Genomic DNA, 17,220 nt, shown 5'->3' on the forward strand with positions numbered 1-17,220 from the left:
ATGGGCAGACTCGTGTCCTTGAGTCACGCCCTAGTGGCAATTTGAATTATTTTTATGGGGCATTTCTTCCAGTTTTCCTTTGGCCAGTCATTTTGATTTGCCTGGTTCTGAGGCCATAGTTGGTATGTTTCAAGAACCTCCCGTATATGCATGTTTATCTCTTAGTCAAGATGGATTCTAGTGAAGAGGCTTATGGGTGGTTGTCATCACTTACTATGATGTGATGCCCCTTCCCTTTCTGACCTCCAAGGAGTCTTCCTGCACATGTGTAGTCAGGAGGTCTCCTTAACTCGGAGAATGAAGAATATGTTGTCTTTTACTCTTATCTGAGCAGGACCCAGCCTCCTCCATCATCCTGCTTTTATGGAGTTTCTATACACAGGGGAGAAACTGTTCAGCCTGGGGCTCATCTATCTCCTGCCTCAGTTTGTTATATGGCAGTAGCTAACTGTTACATAACTTAGCAAGATTTTTTTTAAAAAAGGTAACTGTGTGAGGTGATGGATTTGTTAACTAACTTTATTGGTGTAATTATTTTACAATATGTACATCAAATCATCACACTGTACCCCTTAAATCCATATGTCAATTATATCTCAATAAAGCTGAGGAAAAAGGAAATACAAAAAATGAAAGCCTTTAATACAAAGAAAAAAAAAGAATAGGATAAAGTATCCATGGCTGACACGACTGGGTTATTAGTGGGCACAAGTCTGGAGTCCTCTGGATTATTTATGAGCCTGTGAGAGAGATGCATCTGGGGAACTCTCCTCCTACATACACTCCCTTCCCAAAGCAATATAGAGGTATTTTCAGATGGCCAAAGCTTGAGTGAGCTGATAAAATTTAGATTTATGACTGTTAGTGTGATCACATTTGTTCTCATAAATGGAAGAACCAAAGGGCATTTTAGTAACAAAGATTTTGTCATTGAACTCCACAAGTTTATCTTTCATGAGGAAAGACTATCTTAATTAAGAGTTTATTTTATCCACTGCTAAGAAGTTTTCATAGCATCCAAAATACCTATATGGAACAGGATCTGGGTTCATCCTCAGAGATAGGAGGGTGGAGTAACGTTTCTGTTTGCTTCGTATTTAAGTAAGCTCAGGAATATGCATCTCAAGACCCAGACAGGAGCCATATTTTGTAAGATTTTCCCCCCTCCAGTGGAAGTGCAGACAGGAACTGATAAGAGGGGAAAAGGATTCAAAGTACATGGACCTGGACTTCACTGGTTAAGAGTCTGCCTTCTAACGCAGGGGATGCAAGTTCGATCTCTGACCAGGGAACTAAGATCCCACTTGCTGCTGGGTAACTAAGCATGTGTGGCACAACTGGAGAGCCTGTGCAGTGCAACCACTGTGCCTGCACCTGTGCTCCGCAACAAGAGAAGCCACCACAGTGAGAAGCCCATTCACAGCTTCTAGAGAAAGCTTGTGAACCACAATGAAGAACTTGTGTATGGCAACAAAGACCCAGCACAACCAAAAACAACCAAAAAAAAAAAAAAAAGGTACATGGACTTGACTAGTTTATTTCCAGGAAATGTGTCTTTTTTTACACAAAGTATTTAGTGAAGCACCTTAAGGCTAAACTCTCTGGGCAGGTATTCCTTTAAACAATGTGCTTATAAATAGAATTTGGTAATTGAACTATGTTTCAAATTAGACAGGAGATTACATATGATTTTTCTAGGAATCCATCTGAGTTTCCTTAACCCCAAGGGTACATTCCATCAAAGCTCCCTTCCCATTTTTGGTTGTATTGAAATACTAATTACTTGGTGTGAAAATGTTGCCCTGTCATAAGACAAATACATTTTCAAAATTATATTCATATAAGAGATATTTGCTAGACATCAACTGTATGCAAGGTGCCATGCTAGGCATGGTAAAAAATTAGAATAATGGAGCCCAGAAAAATATTAGGCAGCATCTGCTTAAATAATGTCATTTGGCAGGCTCAGAAATTGAGACTTAGATAGATCAACTCGCCACATCATTTGGTTACAAGAAAGAGAAGCCGTTTGAACTAGCCTAGGAAAAGTGAGACTGATTTTATTTATTTATTTTTAAAATTAATTAATTTATTTTAATTTGAGGCTAATTACTTCACAATATTGTAGTGGTTTTTGCCATACATTGACATGAATCAGCCACGGATGTACGTGTGTTCCCCATCCTGAACCCCCCTCCCACCTCCCTCCCTATCCCATCCCTCAGGGTCATCCCAGTGCACCAGCCCTGAGCACCCTGTCTCATGCATCGAACCTGGTCTGGTGATCTGTTTCACATATGATAATATACATGTTTCAATGCTATTCTCTCAAATCATCCCACCCTTGCCTTCTCCCACAGAGCCCAAAAGACTGTTCTTTACATCTGTGTCTCTTTTGCTGTCAGTGAGACTGATTTTAAAGAAACAAGAGTTTCTTGCAGAACTCATGGGAAAGAAGTGAGTCAGGCCCAGGATGAACTAGAATATGACCTACAGAATTCAATCTGTGTGTGTGTGTGTGTGTGTGCGTGCGCATGCACCTGTCTCTCTCTGTCTCTTTCTACCTGCTCCCTCCCTCTCTTCCTCCTTGCTTCTTGTATTGCCATCTCTCCACATCTGCCCAGATGAACATCTTTAAGTCTACAAGCACTTAGATCTTGCACCCAACATCAACACACTCAGTCTCTGTAGACAGCAGCAGGGTAGGGCCAGGAGTTCTCAAAATGGGGAGGGGGGCACAGAGGGGAAAAGTATTTAGTCTCCACTGAGTGGTCACATCATCTGTTCATCTCACATCCGTTGGTCTTTACACCTCTGGCAGCCCAGGTTCATGTTTAGGCAGTGCCCCTCTCCATGAGGGCCCCACTCACCCCATGAATTCCTCAGTGTTCTCATAGCACTGTTTCAAAATGCATCTACAAGGACCACCTTCTTGGGTCAACCAGCCCAAGAACCAAGTTGGTGTCTTATTTATCAGTTCATCTCCTTCTCGATCTGCAGTGTACTTCCAGTACACTGTAAGTACTCAACACATATTTGATGAATGAAAAAATGAATCGTGTTTCCTTGTTTGCCAAGTTACAAGCATTAACTCATTCAGTGTTCATACAACCCTAGGAGGAGGGGTTATTTTTATTTTCATTTTATAGATGAGGAAACTGAGGGACAGACTGGCTAGGTACCTTTCTCATGACCACAGCCAGCAGGTGATAGAACAGGAATATGAACCTGGGAAATGAATCTCAAGTCCCTCTCTGAACCCTTGTGTTTTCTGTCTCCTCAGACAGGCACAGGGGAGACACCCACTAATCGTCACCCAGACTGCTAGCCTTGATGGTGTCATAGCAGGTATAAGATTGTCGTCTCACTTTGAATGTTGCTGTGCTGAAGTTTGTAGCTAGCCTGATTTTAGCGGCAGCGAGGAAAGGTTGACCTTTTTGTTAGGTAAGCAGAGGAATATTCATCTCTGAATTATAATGACATTAATAGGATATGTTTGTATTAGCTGGTCTATTTCTTTAGCAGTTAATTCAGTGAATGTTTATAGGCAGGTCCCAGGTACCACACATTATTTTAAACATTGGGGACATGGCAGTAAATAAAAAGGACAAAAATTCCTGTCTCTATACCTCATGGAATTTCCATTCTAGTGAAATACTTGTCAGGAGACCTGAGTTCTGCCCCCACAACATGTACCTCTTGATAAGGTTGCTTGAGAGCCCTCACAACATGGTGGCTAGCTTCTCCCAGAATGATCTGAGAAGAAGGTGGCAGTAGTTGAAGTCTTTCATGACCTAGCCTCAAAAACACACATTGTCTTTGCTATTGCATTCTTTAGAAATAAGTTATGAAATTCACCCACACTCAAGGGGAGGGAAATTAGGTCTACCTTTAAGGAAGGAGCGTTAAAGAATTCTGAAGTCACTACACCCCGAGACAAGAATTTTGATGCAGGTGGATTCTTTGGGAGGTAATCCTAGAAAGCACCAGTGAGGGAGTGGATAAGTGGATCAAGGGGAAGAGTAAGGCCAATTAAACTTGTGATAATAAGCAGGCTACCCCTGTGGGCAATGGGAGCTCAATTGTACAAGTTCTCTGAGAAACTGTGTGGAAAGTGCCTTAGACTTATCTCATCGGAGGGTGGAAGATTAGGACATTTGCCAACTGTACCAGTCCTGCATTTGTTAAGGTTAAACCCCTGAATCCACTTCTGTGTACAGCTGCCTTCAGTTGAGCAAATGATTTCCAAGTTTTAAGCAGAGAAAAAACAAGATACACAGATACTTATGGTGGTAGGAAGCTATCAGTGTGCTGGAAACTATCTTCCTTTGCAGCTGTAGGTGAACTCAAGTGGGCTAGGGGACAGAGATGATATTGGGGCATCAACATCATCTCTTAACAGCCTGAAAGGCTGCCCATTTATTAGTCCTTGCCCAAGGCTTCCCAGGTGGCTCAATGGTAAAGAATCAGCCTGCCAATGCAGGAAGATGCAGGAGATGCGAGTTCAATTTCTGGGTTGGGAAGATACCCTGGAGGAGGAAATATGATCCTCTCCAATATTCTTGCTGGGAAGATCCCGTGGACATTGGAGCTTGGTAGGTTACAGTCCATAGGGTTGCAAAGAGTCAGACAATAAAGGCATGGGCAAGAGAAACCAAGTAGACACAAATACCCCTCTTCTTCCTCCTCCTACTAATAAAGTGGTGATTTTGATATTGAACAACATGAAATTTAAAATTCATAGCACTAAGTAGAAGAAAGGAGATTATCATGATAGAAGTCACACATTCTAAAGAAGATGTGTCTTCTTTAGAAAGCTATAAACATCTAAACACCAAATAACATGGAAACTAAAGATATAAAACAAAAATTACTAGAAATGTGAGGAGAATTCCACCTAAAATGATAGTTAGAGGACTTCTGGTTCAAGATGATGGAGTTGAAAGACATGCACTCATCTCTTCCTACAAGAAGAAAACCTGCAACTAGCTATGGAGCAACCATCAACAGGAGGATGCTGGAACCAACCAAAAAGAGTTACCCCACATCTAAAGACAAACAAGAAGCCACAGAGAGATGGTATGGGGGGGGAGGGGCAATCATGATCAAATCCCATACCCACCGGGTGGGTGACTCACAAACTGGAAAACAATAATACCAAAGAAGTTCTCCCACTGTTGTGAAGGTTCTGAGCCCCATGTCAGGCTTCCTAGCCTGGAGATCTGAGAAAGGCAGTGGGAATCCCCAGGGAATCTGGCCTTGAAGGCCAGTGGGATTTTAATATAGGACTGCCACAAGACTGGGAAAAATGGAGACTCCCCCAGTCTTGGAGGACACAAACAAAATCTTGCACACACCAAGACCCAGAAGAAAGGAGCAGTGACCCCACAGGCAACTGAACCAAAATTACCTGCTAGTACTGGAAAGTCTCCTGTGGAGTTATGTGTCAGCAGGGGCTTACCACAGGGATGAGAGGACTGGCAGCATCAGGTCAGGAAGACACCCCTTTGCATAAACCCTCTTGGAGTTCACCATTAACCCTACCAATAGAGCCAGTTGACACCAGGGCCAGGTCACTTCAGGATAAATAATTAATTTATTATGCTTTTCATACTGTCCATGGGGTTCTCAAGGCAAGAATACTCAAGTGGTTTGCCATTCCCTTCTCTAGTGGACCACAATTTGTTAGAACTCTTCACCATGACCCATCCGTCTTGGGTGGCCCTACACAGCATGGCTCATAGTTTCACTGAGTTAGACAAGGCTGTGGTCCATGTGATCAGATTGGTTAGTTTTCTGTGACTGTGGTTTTCAGTCTGTCTGCCCTTTGATGGAGAAGGATAAGAGGCTTATGGAAGCTTCCTGATGGGAGAGACTGACTGAGGGGGAAACTGAGTCTTGTTCTGATGGGTGGGGCCATGCTCAGTAAATCTTTAATCCAACTTTCTGTTGATGGGAGGGGCTGTGTTGCCTCCCTGTTGTTGTTTGACCTGAGGCCAAACTTTGGTGGAGGTAATGAAGATAATGACGACCTCCTTCAAAAGGTCCCATGCACGCACAGCTGCATTCAGTGCCCCCAACCCTGCAGCAGGCTACCACCAACCCACGCCTCTGCCGAAGACTCCTGGACACTCACAGGCAAGTCTGGGTCAGTCTCTTGTGGGGTCACTGCTTCTTTCTCCTTGGTCCTGGTACTCACAAGGTTTTGTTTGTGCCCTCCAAGAGTCTGTTTCCCCAGTCCTGTGTAAGTTCTGCCAACTCTGTGGTGGGGTTAATGGAGACCTCCTGCAAGACGGCTTATGCTGTACCCAGGTCTGCTGCACCCAGAGCCCCTGGCCCTGCAGCAGTCCTCTGTTGATCCGTACCTCTGCAGGAGACACTGAAACACAGTTCTACCTCAGTCTCTGTGGGGTCTCTGGGTCCCGGTGCGTACAAGGTTTCTTTGAGCCCTCCAAGCGTCTCTGGTGGGTATGGGGTTTGATTCTAAATGCAGTTTCGCCCCTCCTACCATCTTGCTGGGGCTTTTCCTTTGCCCTTGGATGTGGAGTATGTTTTTTTGGTGGGATCCAACATTCTCCTGTTGACGGTTGTTCAGCAGTGAGTTGTCCAGATGTTTAAGCGAGTTTTGCGTGGTCCTATATATTCTTTTCCTCTGATCAGGTACTCGTGTCCACTCTTAGCTGGTGTTCTGCATGCACTTGTGTGTCTGAAGGTGTATTCCTGATGTATCCGTGGAGAGAGATGTACTCCACGTCCACCTACTCCTCCACCATCTTGTTTAGATGACCATTATATCTACTACTGTGGGCAGGAATCCCTTAGAAGAAATGGAGTAGCCATCATAGTCAACAAAAGAATCCGAAATGCAGTACCTGGATGCAATCTCAAAAACGACAGAATGATCTCAGTTCGTTTCCAAGGCAAACCATTCAATATCACGGTAATTCAAGTCTATGCCCCGACCAGTAATGCCGAAGAAGCTGAAGTTGAACAGTTCTATGAAGACCTACAAGACCTTCTAGAACTAACACCCCAAAAAAGATGTCCTTTTCATTATAGGGAACTGGAATGCAGTGTGAGTGCAACATCAGAATTCCAGAAGAACGCATGAACAGAGAAAACAAGCAATAAGCTTCAGTAAAGAACACTTCCATTGTTGGTTTCTTCTCTACCAATAAGTTATCTAGCAGTATTTTATACATCCAAATACATAGAAACTCTTAATTATTTTATTACTAACTTCTAATTGTGTATATAGTTAGGGAACATGTTTCCTATGATATTTATTTTTGAAAAAAAAATTGAGGCTTGCTTTAGGGCCTAGAACATAAACCGCTTTTAGAAACATCTCTGAGTGCTTGTGAGGAACGGCTACTCTCTGATTGTGTACTCTCTGATTCTAAACATGCTCTTTGGTCACTTAACCTTGCTTAGACTTTGTCTGCCTGACATATCAAAAGAGAAGTACTGGACCTTCCCACTGGCTGGTGGACTTATCAATTTCTTCTTCTAGTTCCATCCATTTATACTGCATAAATTTTGAGGTTATCTGATTAGGTGCATATGTTTAAAATACTCCTCTTTGTCAACTGAACGTTCCCATCCTTTTTTTCAGTGGCACCACACAGCTTGTGGGATCTTATTTCCCCAACCAGGGATTGAACCCAGGCCCATGGCAGTGAAAGCTCTAGTCCTAACACTGGACCACCAAGGAACCCCCAGAACTTCCCTATTCTTAGCAACTTTTGTCTTAGGATTTATTTTGTCTGCAAATAATATAATAGCTGGTTAGTATTTGCCCCATGAGATTCTTTCACCCATGCTTTTACTTTCATTTTGCACACTCTTATGTAAACCAGTCTGTAAACAGTACTTCTAGACACATCTGTGATGAAGGATCATTTTTTTGTTTTTCCCAATCCATTATAGGTTAAGACTTTCGTAAAATATACCAAAAAATAAATTTCTAGAATTAAAGACATGCAAACTACAGGCCAGATATTTTAATACTGGATTCAACACATATAAAAATGACTGTCAAATAGCATTATCAACTTCTGCACATAAGTTGTTACAGCCTTCAACAATCACAGCCACACTTATGAACTCAGTGTTGCAAACAGTATATGATCAGGATTTTATTCTGCTACCTGGTCTAACAACCTACTTTTTAATTGGCAAGCTTAGCTCATTTATTGTTATTGGTACACTGGGCTTGTTTCTCTCATCTCTGTAAGTCTCTCTTCTTCCATCAGCAAGTTGATATGGCCTGAAATAATAATTTGAGCATATTATTGGTATTTTTTTCTTTCTTTTGGCCTTCACTACATTTTTTTTTTGGCCTTCACTACATTTTATTTATTTTTGGCCTTTACTACATTTTAACGACCAAATGCTCTACTGCGTCCACCCAAATTCATATATTGAAACCTAATCCCCAGTGTGTTGGTACTAAGAGGAGGGGCTTTTGGGGGGTGGTTAGGTCAGGAGAAGAAGGGGATGACAGAGAATGATGGTTGGATGGCATCACTGACTGTATGGACATGAGTTTGAGTAAGCTCTGGAGTTGGTGATGGACAGGGGAGCCTGGTGTGTTGCAGTCCATGGGGTCACAAGAGTCAGACACAACTGAGTGACTGAACTGATCCTAGGTCATGAGGCTGAAGCCCTCATGAATGGGAGTTGTGTCCTCATAATAGCTCGATCTTTTGCCCTTTCCACCATGTAAAGACACAGTAAGAAGATGGCTATTTCTGAACCAGGAAGCAGAAGATACCTCACCAGATACCGAATCTGCCATGCCATGATTTCTAGCCTCCAAAACTGTAAGAAATGTTTTTGTTTCTGAGCCACCCAGTCTATGGTTTTCTCATAGTCATAACGAACCAAGACATCAAGTTTACCCAGATCCTTACTGCTTACCTTTCCTTCAGTTATCTTCTACAGTATTTCCTAGATTTGTTTTCCCTTATATTTAAGTACTTCACCTAAAGTATTTAAATGGGGGCTTCTGAGTGGCCAGACATAAAATTCCAAGTTCAATGTTTTTTATATTCCAGTCCTTAAAAACGCAAGCTTACATTGCCAACATCCGTTGGATCACCAAAAAAGCAAGAGTTCCAGAAAAATATACTTCTGCTTTACTGACTACACCAAAGCCTTTGACTGTGTGGATCACAACAAACTGTGGAAAATTCTTAAAGAGATGGGAATATCAGACCACCTTACCTGCCCTGAGAAATTTGTATGCAAATCAAGAAGCAACAGTTAGAAATGGACATGGAACTACAGACTGGTTCCAAATTGGGAAAGGAGTAGGTCAAGGCTGTATATTGTCACCCTGCTTATTTAACTTATATGCAGAGTACCTCACGCGAAATGCCAGGCTGGATGAAGCACAAGCTGAAACCAAGATTGCCAGGAGGAATATCAATAATCTCAGATGTGCAGATGACACCACCCTTATGGCAGAAAGAGAAGAAGTAAAGAGCTTCTTGATGAAAGTGAAAGAGGAGAGTGAAAAAGTTGGCTTAAAACTCAACATTCAAAAAACTAAGATCAAGGCATCTGGTCCCATCACTTCATGGCAAATAGATGGGGAAACAATGGAAAACAGTAAGGACTTTCTGTTTTGGGTTCCAAAATCACTGCAGATGGTGATTGCAGCCATGAAATTAAAAGACGCCTGCTCCTTGGAAGAAAAGCTATGATCAGCTTAGACAGCATATTAAAAACTAGAGACATTACTTTGCTGACAAAGTTCCATCTAGTCAAAGCTATGGTTTTTCCAGTAATCAGGTATGGATGTGAGAGTTGGACCATAAAGAAAGCTGAGTGTCGAAGAATGAATGATTTTGAACTATGGTGTTGGTGAAGACTCTTGAGAGTTCCTTGGACTGCAAGGAGATAAAACCAGTTAATCCCAAAGGAAATCAGTCCTGAATATTCTTTGGAAGGACTGACATTGAAGCTGAAACTCCAATACTTTGGCCACCTAACGCGAAGAACTGACTCACTGGAAAAGACCCTGATGCTGGAAAAGATTGAAGGCAGAAGGGGATGACAGAGGATGAAATGGTTGGATGGCATCACTGACTTGACGGACATGAGTTTGAGCAAGCTCCGGGAGTTGGTGATAGACAGGGAAGCCTGGCGTGCTGCAGTCCATGGGGTTGCAGAGTCGGACACAACTGAGTGACTGAAGTGAAAAATGTAACTCCACTAACAGGGTTGATGGAAAATTTGGCATTCATGAGATGATCCTAACTCTAAAGGGCTTCGTTTTTGCTCATTTTCTCTGGAAGTTTATGTACTAACATGAAATAATCTCACAATAGTAAAATGCGACAGCACATACACCTTTTAAATGTCCAAAAACATGCAAAACTAAAAAGTAGTATAGGAATGCATATATATGCAAAATTGTGAAGAAAAGCAAGGAAAGGATAAACCCAAAATCCAGGTAGTGAGTCTCTCCTGGGGAGGAATGGGGTTGTACCAGGTGAGAGGTCCATGGGGTGGGGGGTGGGGCTTTAATACTGAAATGTGCTGTTGTCCCAACTGGGGGTGAGAACATGGGTGTGAAATACCTCACATGTACTTTCCTCACGTATATAGTGGTGTAAGGTGAAACAGTTCATCTTGTAACTGGATGCTCAGCAGTAACTCATAGGTCAGGATATTGGGAACTGGAAGCAGCAGGTTGAATTCCTATGGAAGTAGCTATGGTGTTCACTATGGCTCAAACTGGCGGAGACAAATGAGGGATACAGATGTGGATTTGTTGTTGTTGTTGTTCAGTCTCTAAGTTGTGTCTGACTCTTTGTGACCCCATGGACTACAGGACACCAGGCCTCCCTGTCTTTCACCATCTCCTGGAGTTTGCCCAAGTTCATGTCCATTGAATTAGTGATGCCATCCAACCATCTCTTTCTCTGCCACCCTCTTCTCCTTTTGCCTCATTGGAAAAGTCGACTCATTGGAAAAGACCCTGATGCTGGGAAAGACTGAAGGCAATTGGAGAAAAGATGGGAATGGAGGAGCTCTAAGTCTGCTCTAAATTATGAAAGATGCCCCAAAAGCATCTTTGGATTTGTCTTCATATTCCGCTGGGAACCATGCCTCTGACTGAATGAGCTGCTCTCAAGAGTGGCTTTGAGCTTTTTCTGGCATCCACACCTCAGCATTTCCTGTACCAGCCTCAACCCTAAAGGGGCCAAGATTGCTCTGGGAACCTTAGATTCCACTGTGTGGACATGACAGTTTTTCTGGTCACCAATACCAAAAAGGTCTCCAGCCTCCAGATGTCACTAACTTACTAAGAGACTCATAATTTCACCCCAAAGCCCAGCATGAGTGTATCCTCCAACCAAGGTCTCTTTTCCCCATTAGGCATTCTCCCAGGGAGACAAATGTTCTCTAGCCATGGGGGCCAATGATACTTCAGCAACTGCTATTTTCAAATCTTTGAGTTTTTAATGTATCTGAACCTGTTGAACTGAAATTTTTATTAGTTGATTTCCCTCCCCTAGGTGATGACTTTTAATTAATGACAAGTTTCTTAAAGACCAGCCAAAGTACATGAACAGCAGAATTGCGTCCAGGAGAGCTTTTATTTGTACGGAACAGTTTTAAAAATACAGAATAAAATAGCTTTATCTCTACTATTATTCACAACATCTGGTCCAAATATTACATATTAAAATACTTAAACGTTTAATGAAGGTATGTTAGAAAAACAATATGAAAATTCTTTTTAAAAACGCCATAAAAGAATTAGACATAAAAAACAACCCCACCCCAAATACCCTCAATATGCAAAACAAAACTAAAAACCAAACAAAATCCCAGAAAGGTATATAGCCAAAGTCAGTCACAAAAACTTAAGGAAAATATAGGCATCCCTACTGTTTTAAGAACAGTCAGAAATTGACTAACATGACAAAGTTGTTATGAATAAACAAAAAGGGTTTTAACTTGACTGTCAGTAAGATGGCACCACTGGGGAGGGTGTCCTAAGTGTCAGGAAACACACAGAGCAATTCTAAGGAGGCTGGATGTCACCAGTGTAGGGTGAGGACAAGGAGGTCAAGAATAGCCTAAAAGGACAGGAATGTATGAGAGGCTGCTGAAAAGGGATCTTCAGCGTTAACATGCTTCAAGGGTCCAAGGGCAGAAGCTGAATCCTGGCAAAAAATGGGCAACTGTCTTGCACTACTCCACTGTGACTATAGGAGGAATGGAGGGTAGAGGAGGTCCTATTCTGTGTGTCAAAATCGTAAGGGGACAGAGCACAATACAAGTAACATGTGAGGCCCCAAGTGTTTCCCTAAGACCAAGGGGTGGCTCCATGGAGAAGCGGGCCCTGTGAGAGCTTAGGCTGCCAGGGCATTCAGGGGGCACAGCCGGGTGAGCAAACCAGGAGGCAGCAACAGCCATGCCAGGCATGCTGCCCGCAGCTGTGTGTCCACCCCAAGCTGTGGGGGTGAGTATGCAGGATGCTGCCTTCCTGTGCACCAGACAGGTTCTGGGATGAGGCTTCTGCCACAGTTCCTTATTCATCTCCTATCTGGCCTGACCACTCTTGAGGCATTGATTATTATCGTTATAGTTATAGTTACAGTTGTCAACTTCAAGTCTAAGTTGCTAGTACTAATATTTCAGCAGGGACATGAATTAAAGAAATAACAACTTAGCTCATGGTCATAAAATATATGCGTGGGTAAATAAAGTATAAACACATACTAGAGATTCATCAATGGAGAAATTCTATCATCACATGACATTGTCATGAAAATTATCATTCCCTCCCTGGAAAACTGTGACTATTATCCTGGGTAGAAATATTATTTTATTATATGGAAATACTGTAATATTCATGCATAAACCAGGTTATCATCATGAAAGTCAGTATTCTACAGTATGAAGCAAATTCTGTGTATGAATTTGTTACCATGAAAACGGGAAACCATCAGGACCCATGGATATACCATTCCCTTGCCTTGATCAATCACAATAAACTTACTACAGTCTAACACTGAAGCCCTCTTAAGAAAGATTCTGTATCAGTAAATCTATGTGAAATTCGCTAGTGAGAATGAGAATGAAAACTGCCTACAAAGACTGGAGCCATTTCCCATTTCTCTATGCTCCATGTTAGATATTTTATCAAAACCAGTGTGGGTTTTCCCTTGCCTCCCACCAGTGATACTGTAGCAGCTTTTGTCCTATTTGTAAGTTTCTACTTTTCACATCACGATCACCAATATAAATGTGAAAATGGGGGGTAGGTGTTCATGTGGGAATTGGAGAATGAATGCTCTGTCCAAGGACATTCACATTCAAAACATCCTACAACGTTCAACTGGCCAAAGCATGGGGTGTATGTGTGTGGCCCCAATAATGCACATGGCAGGTGCACAGGCACAGTATCCCCCAAAACCTCCTTTTCAGGTATGTGCTCAAACACAAGAAGCAGATGAATATAGTTTTTTTTCAACTACAGACTCATTCTGCAGTGTATCTGCAAGCAAGAGGACACTTCCTAACCTCCTGTCCCCTTCCCCCACCATGGAGAATCTAAGTTGGCCCCAATGGAATGAGAAGGGGGGAAACCCTCTTTTTCGAGTAGGAGGTGTGGGCACAGGGCTTCTTTGCACATTTTGAAGACTTGCACATGTCCTGAGTGTTACCCACTGGGAGGGAAGATGCCTGGGTCAAGTTAAGCTGAAGGGAACTTGTTCCTGAATTACCAATGGTTCAGAGGCTTTTAGTTGGGTATTTGGTCATTCTGCTCATCTAGAGAGCAAGAATACTGCAAATCTCTGGGATGTTTAACAGTTTTCCCCACTGTTCAGAGGAGAGAAACTGGAGATGCTAAGCAAAATACAAACAGAATAAACTAGGCAATTAAGGTGACAACTAGGGCTGTCAGTCTTCAGGGCTTACCAAGTCAACAGGATGAAAATCATTAACCAGTGTGCTTCTAAATATGCTCCCCCCTCAAAAAAAAAAAAAAACCCATACAAATTTAAATTTAGAGTCTTTCTTTACTTAATTTGCAATAAGGTTTTGGCAAAACAGCGCAGTAGCTCTGGAGTGTTCTTGCCAGAATAGCCCTTAAAGCCCCAAACTTTACAGGAGTCAAGGAGGCCAGTTGTGGGGGCCAGAAATTCACCATGTGGATTCAAGGCTGCCAAGAGCCGTGTGCCCACTGCCTGTAAACAATCAGGTAAATAAACACTTAAGAAGTACTATCTCATGAAACAAGGTCACTCAGGCTTTCCCTTTGATTGAAAATTTCAAACCAAATTCAATAAGTCATTTTTGTCAGAAATAATTTAATGTGATTAATAAGAATTTAACAGAGGAGGACTGCAAGCTGCTTTTCTTACCCCTTCAACAAGAAAGGCAGCATTTGGTCAGGGGATCTAGTCTTACCCTCTGGAAAATAAAAATCCAGCAGACATTCAACATGACAACTCACAGAAAGTCTCCTTAAGCCTTAACTGCCAGATGTGAATGGCAACTTAACTGCAGTGATTAATTTACCAGGATGCTGAACCATTCAATATGGCAGCTGTTTTGTCACCTGCCCTGGCCTCCCTTCTTCAGAAAACAAATCAACGTATAACTTAACTCATGGTTTCTGGGCTCTGGTCCAGCAGTCAGTTTGATAAACAGATTAAGCATTATGTATTTACACTTTCGTGGTATCAAGCAATACAAAACACAACCACAATAATGGTTACTGGCCTTCTAGAGCCATGACAACAAACTTCCCTGTTGGTGTCCATAGCTTTAACAAATGCTGGTTCCTTTCTTAATGGGGAATAGGAGATGAGGGACAAGTAATAGGGATGTAAGGTAAAAGGGTCACATGGAAAAACACTGATTTAAAAAATCCATAATCAGTAACATTAAATAGGAATAAAATCTTGTAATTACAAATAAACACAACAATAACTGACATCCACATGTCAGCAGAGCCATGATCCTCATAAACATCTGCTTGGTGTCTCTGTATGGCACTCTATACCCGTCACACCAGCCAGGAGTGATAAATACCAAATAAGAGTGTCTCAGCTACTAGTAAAAAGGAGACCAATAAGAGATGGGTTGGCCAAGCTTGGGCCAGGGTGGCACTAAGAAAGTGTTATTGAGAATCAGATACTGATTTCAAGGTACTTTCCTTCCTGTCCAATCCCCCAATTTCCATTCTATCTGTACAGACTTTACCCACGCACAGATTTGGGTATAGTGTAAAGCATGTCACTGTTTTCAATTGGCCAGCAGCCACCTTACATACAGTATCAGGGATCATAAAATCACAATTGACCAGTCAGTTGTGACAATACAAGGATATTGGTACCCCTTGACCAGAGGAGGTCTCTGTAGGTGCAGGTCCTGGTGCTTCCAAGGACAGAAAGCCCCTGAACCCTGGAGGTGGCCTGTAAGAAAGCTAGCACAGGGTGTTAGAAGGGGACTGAAAACAAGGAGTCACTGTAGACTTCAAGCATCCACTCCCACAGGAGAGCAGGAACTTCAAATTCAGTGACCATGACCATCAACGGATGTTCTCAAGGGCTTAAATAAAAAGATAAATGAGACATCGTATTAGACATGATCACAACCCACAAGAAAAAAGCTACCTGTAATCTGTCTTAGCTCTGGGGTGGAGAATGTAAATGCAGATCTACAAACATATATGTTACTGCTTGTTACTCAGCAAGGAACTACAGGTTCATGCCTCACTGTGGCCAGGCCACAGGATGAGCTACGGCTATACTGTTGCCTGTGAGTCTTCATCTGAACTCCGGCTACTAGTGCTCTTCCCGAGGCCTTTCCATGTGTAGCCTGCAAAGGTTGGGCTGATGGGTAAGTAGCTGAAACATCTGTATTTTTTAATAACATTCATGCCAAATGGCAAATCATAGGATTCCATGCCATCGAGAGACTTGCTCCCTTTGCCCACGCCCTTCTTCCATTTTCTGATTCCTCTTTCCTCTGGAGTACCTGTGGAACACACAGAGCAAAACAAAAACAGAACAATGGAATGTTTAGTTAAACAGTTCTACCAAGAATTGAGATTCTCTGCTTCTGTTGTCCCGTAGACTGAATGAAATAGGATGATAGAAAAGAACACTTGAGAAAATAGTTGATGCTCAAACCAGAAATCTAGGAATCACTAACCCCTCAAAACAAGTATTTCTAAAACACAGATTTGATCTTGCAAAATAGGGTCAGAAACCTTATTACATCTCACAATGACTTCACTACTCGGTCACTGCACACCCAGCACCCCCTTCACCTAGACATCAGTTCAGTTCAGCCGCTCAGTCGTGTCTGACTCTTTGCAACCCCATGGACTGCAGCACGCCAGGCCTCCCTGTCCATCATCAACTCCCGGAGCTGACTCAAACTCATGTCCATTGAGTCGGTGATGCCGTCCAATCATCTCATCCTCTGTCATCCCCTTCTGCTCCCGCCTTCCAATTTTTCCCAGCATCAAGGTCTTTTCGAATGAGTCAGTTCTTCACATCAGGTGGCCAAAGTATTGAAGTTTCAGCTTCAGCATCAGTCTTTCCAATGAACATTCAGGACTGATTTCCTTTAGGATGGACTGGCTGGATCTCTTTGCTGTCCAAGGGACTCTCAAGAGTCTTCTCCAACACCACAGTTCAAAAGCATCAATTCTTTGGCACTCAGCTTTCTTTACCTAGACATACCACTTTTTATACTGCTTTGCTCCATTTTACTGGGGGGTGGGGTGCATTTGTCACAAATTCCCCACTTGTGGTCCTATGAGGATGAACTTCCACTGGTGTAACACTCCTGGCAATTCTGCACCCTGACAGATGAGTCAGCGAGAAAGATCTGGATCTTCATGGTTCAGCACTCCTGGACTCCTTTTCAAAAGTCTTTACAGTGGAGATAGCACTGGTACCTGCTTTTAGCTCCATGGGAGCCATAACAATATATTTCTCTGCCTGAGCCTGGGTGATGAGGTCTAGCCTATGGTGCAGGGCTTAAGAACTTCTCATTATTTTCACACATATAAGCTATGCCCTCCTATGGGCATTCAGTAATGAAACTGACCATTTCCATCTGCCTGACTCCTTGGTCTCTCTATTAAGTGCTGACTTAGGAAAGAAAGAGGATATCACTGACCTCCCACAAATATAACACCTTCCACCTACTCATGTGTGTGATTCCTTCTGC

At 42.5% G+C, this 17,220-nt stretch overlaps 1 protein-coding gene across 4 annotated transcripts in view; it reads right to left on the bottom strand.

Moving 5' to 3' along the window:
* Positions 1-11,593: 11,593 nt before the first annotated feature.
* The window catches only part of SLC23A2 (solute carrier family 23 member 2), a 138,984-nt gene continuing 133,357 nt past the window's right edge, over positions 11,594-17,220 (bottom strand). For 3 of the 4 annotated variants that reach the window (XM_081560771.1, XM_081560770.1, XM_081560772.1), the window contains exon 16: positions 11,594-16,014. In XM_081560771.1, coding sequence (XP_081416897.1) covers positions 15,782-16,014 — 233 coding nt within the window. In that variant the 3' untranslated portion in view covers positions 11,594-15,781. The remainder of the gene's footprint in view (positions 16,015-17,220) is intronic. The other variant, XM_081560773.1, reaches the window with a different exon arrangement.

Source organism: Giraffa tippelskirchi, chromosome 13 (genome assembly GCF_054371585.1).
Source record: "Giraffa tippelskirchi isolate mGirTip1 chromosome 13, T2T-mGirTip1v1.2.pri, whole genome shotgun sequence".
Lineage (NCBI taxonomy): Eukaryota > Metazoa > Chordata > Mammalia > Artiodactyla > Giraffidae > Giraffa > Giraffa tippelskirchi.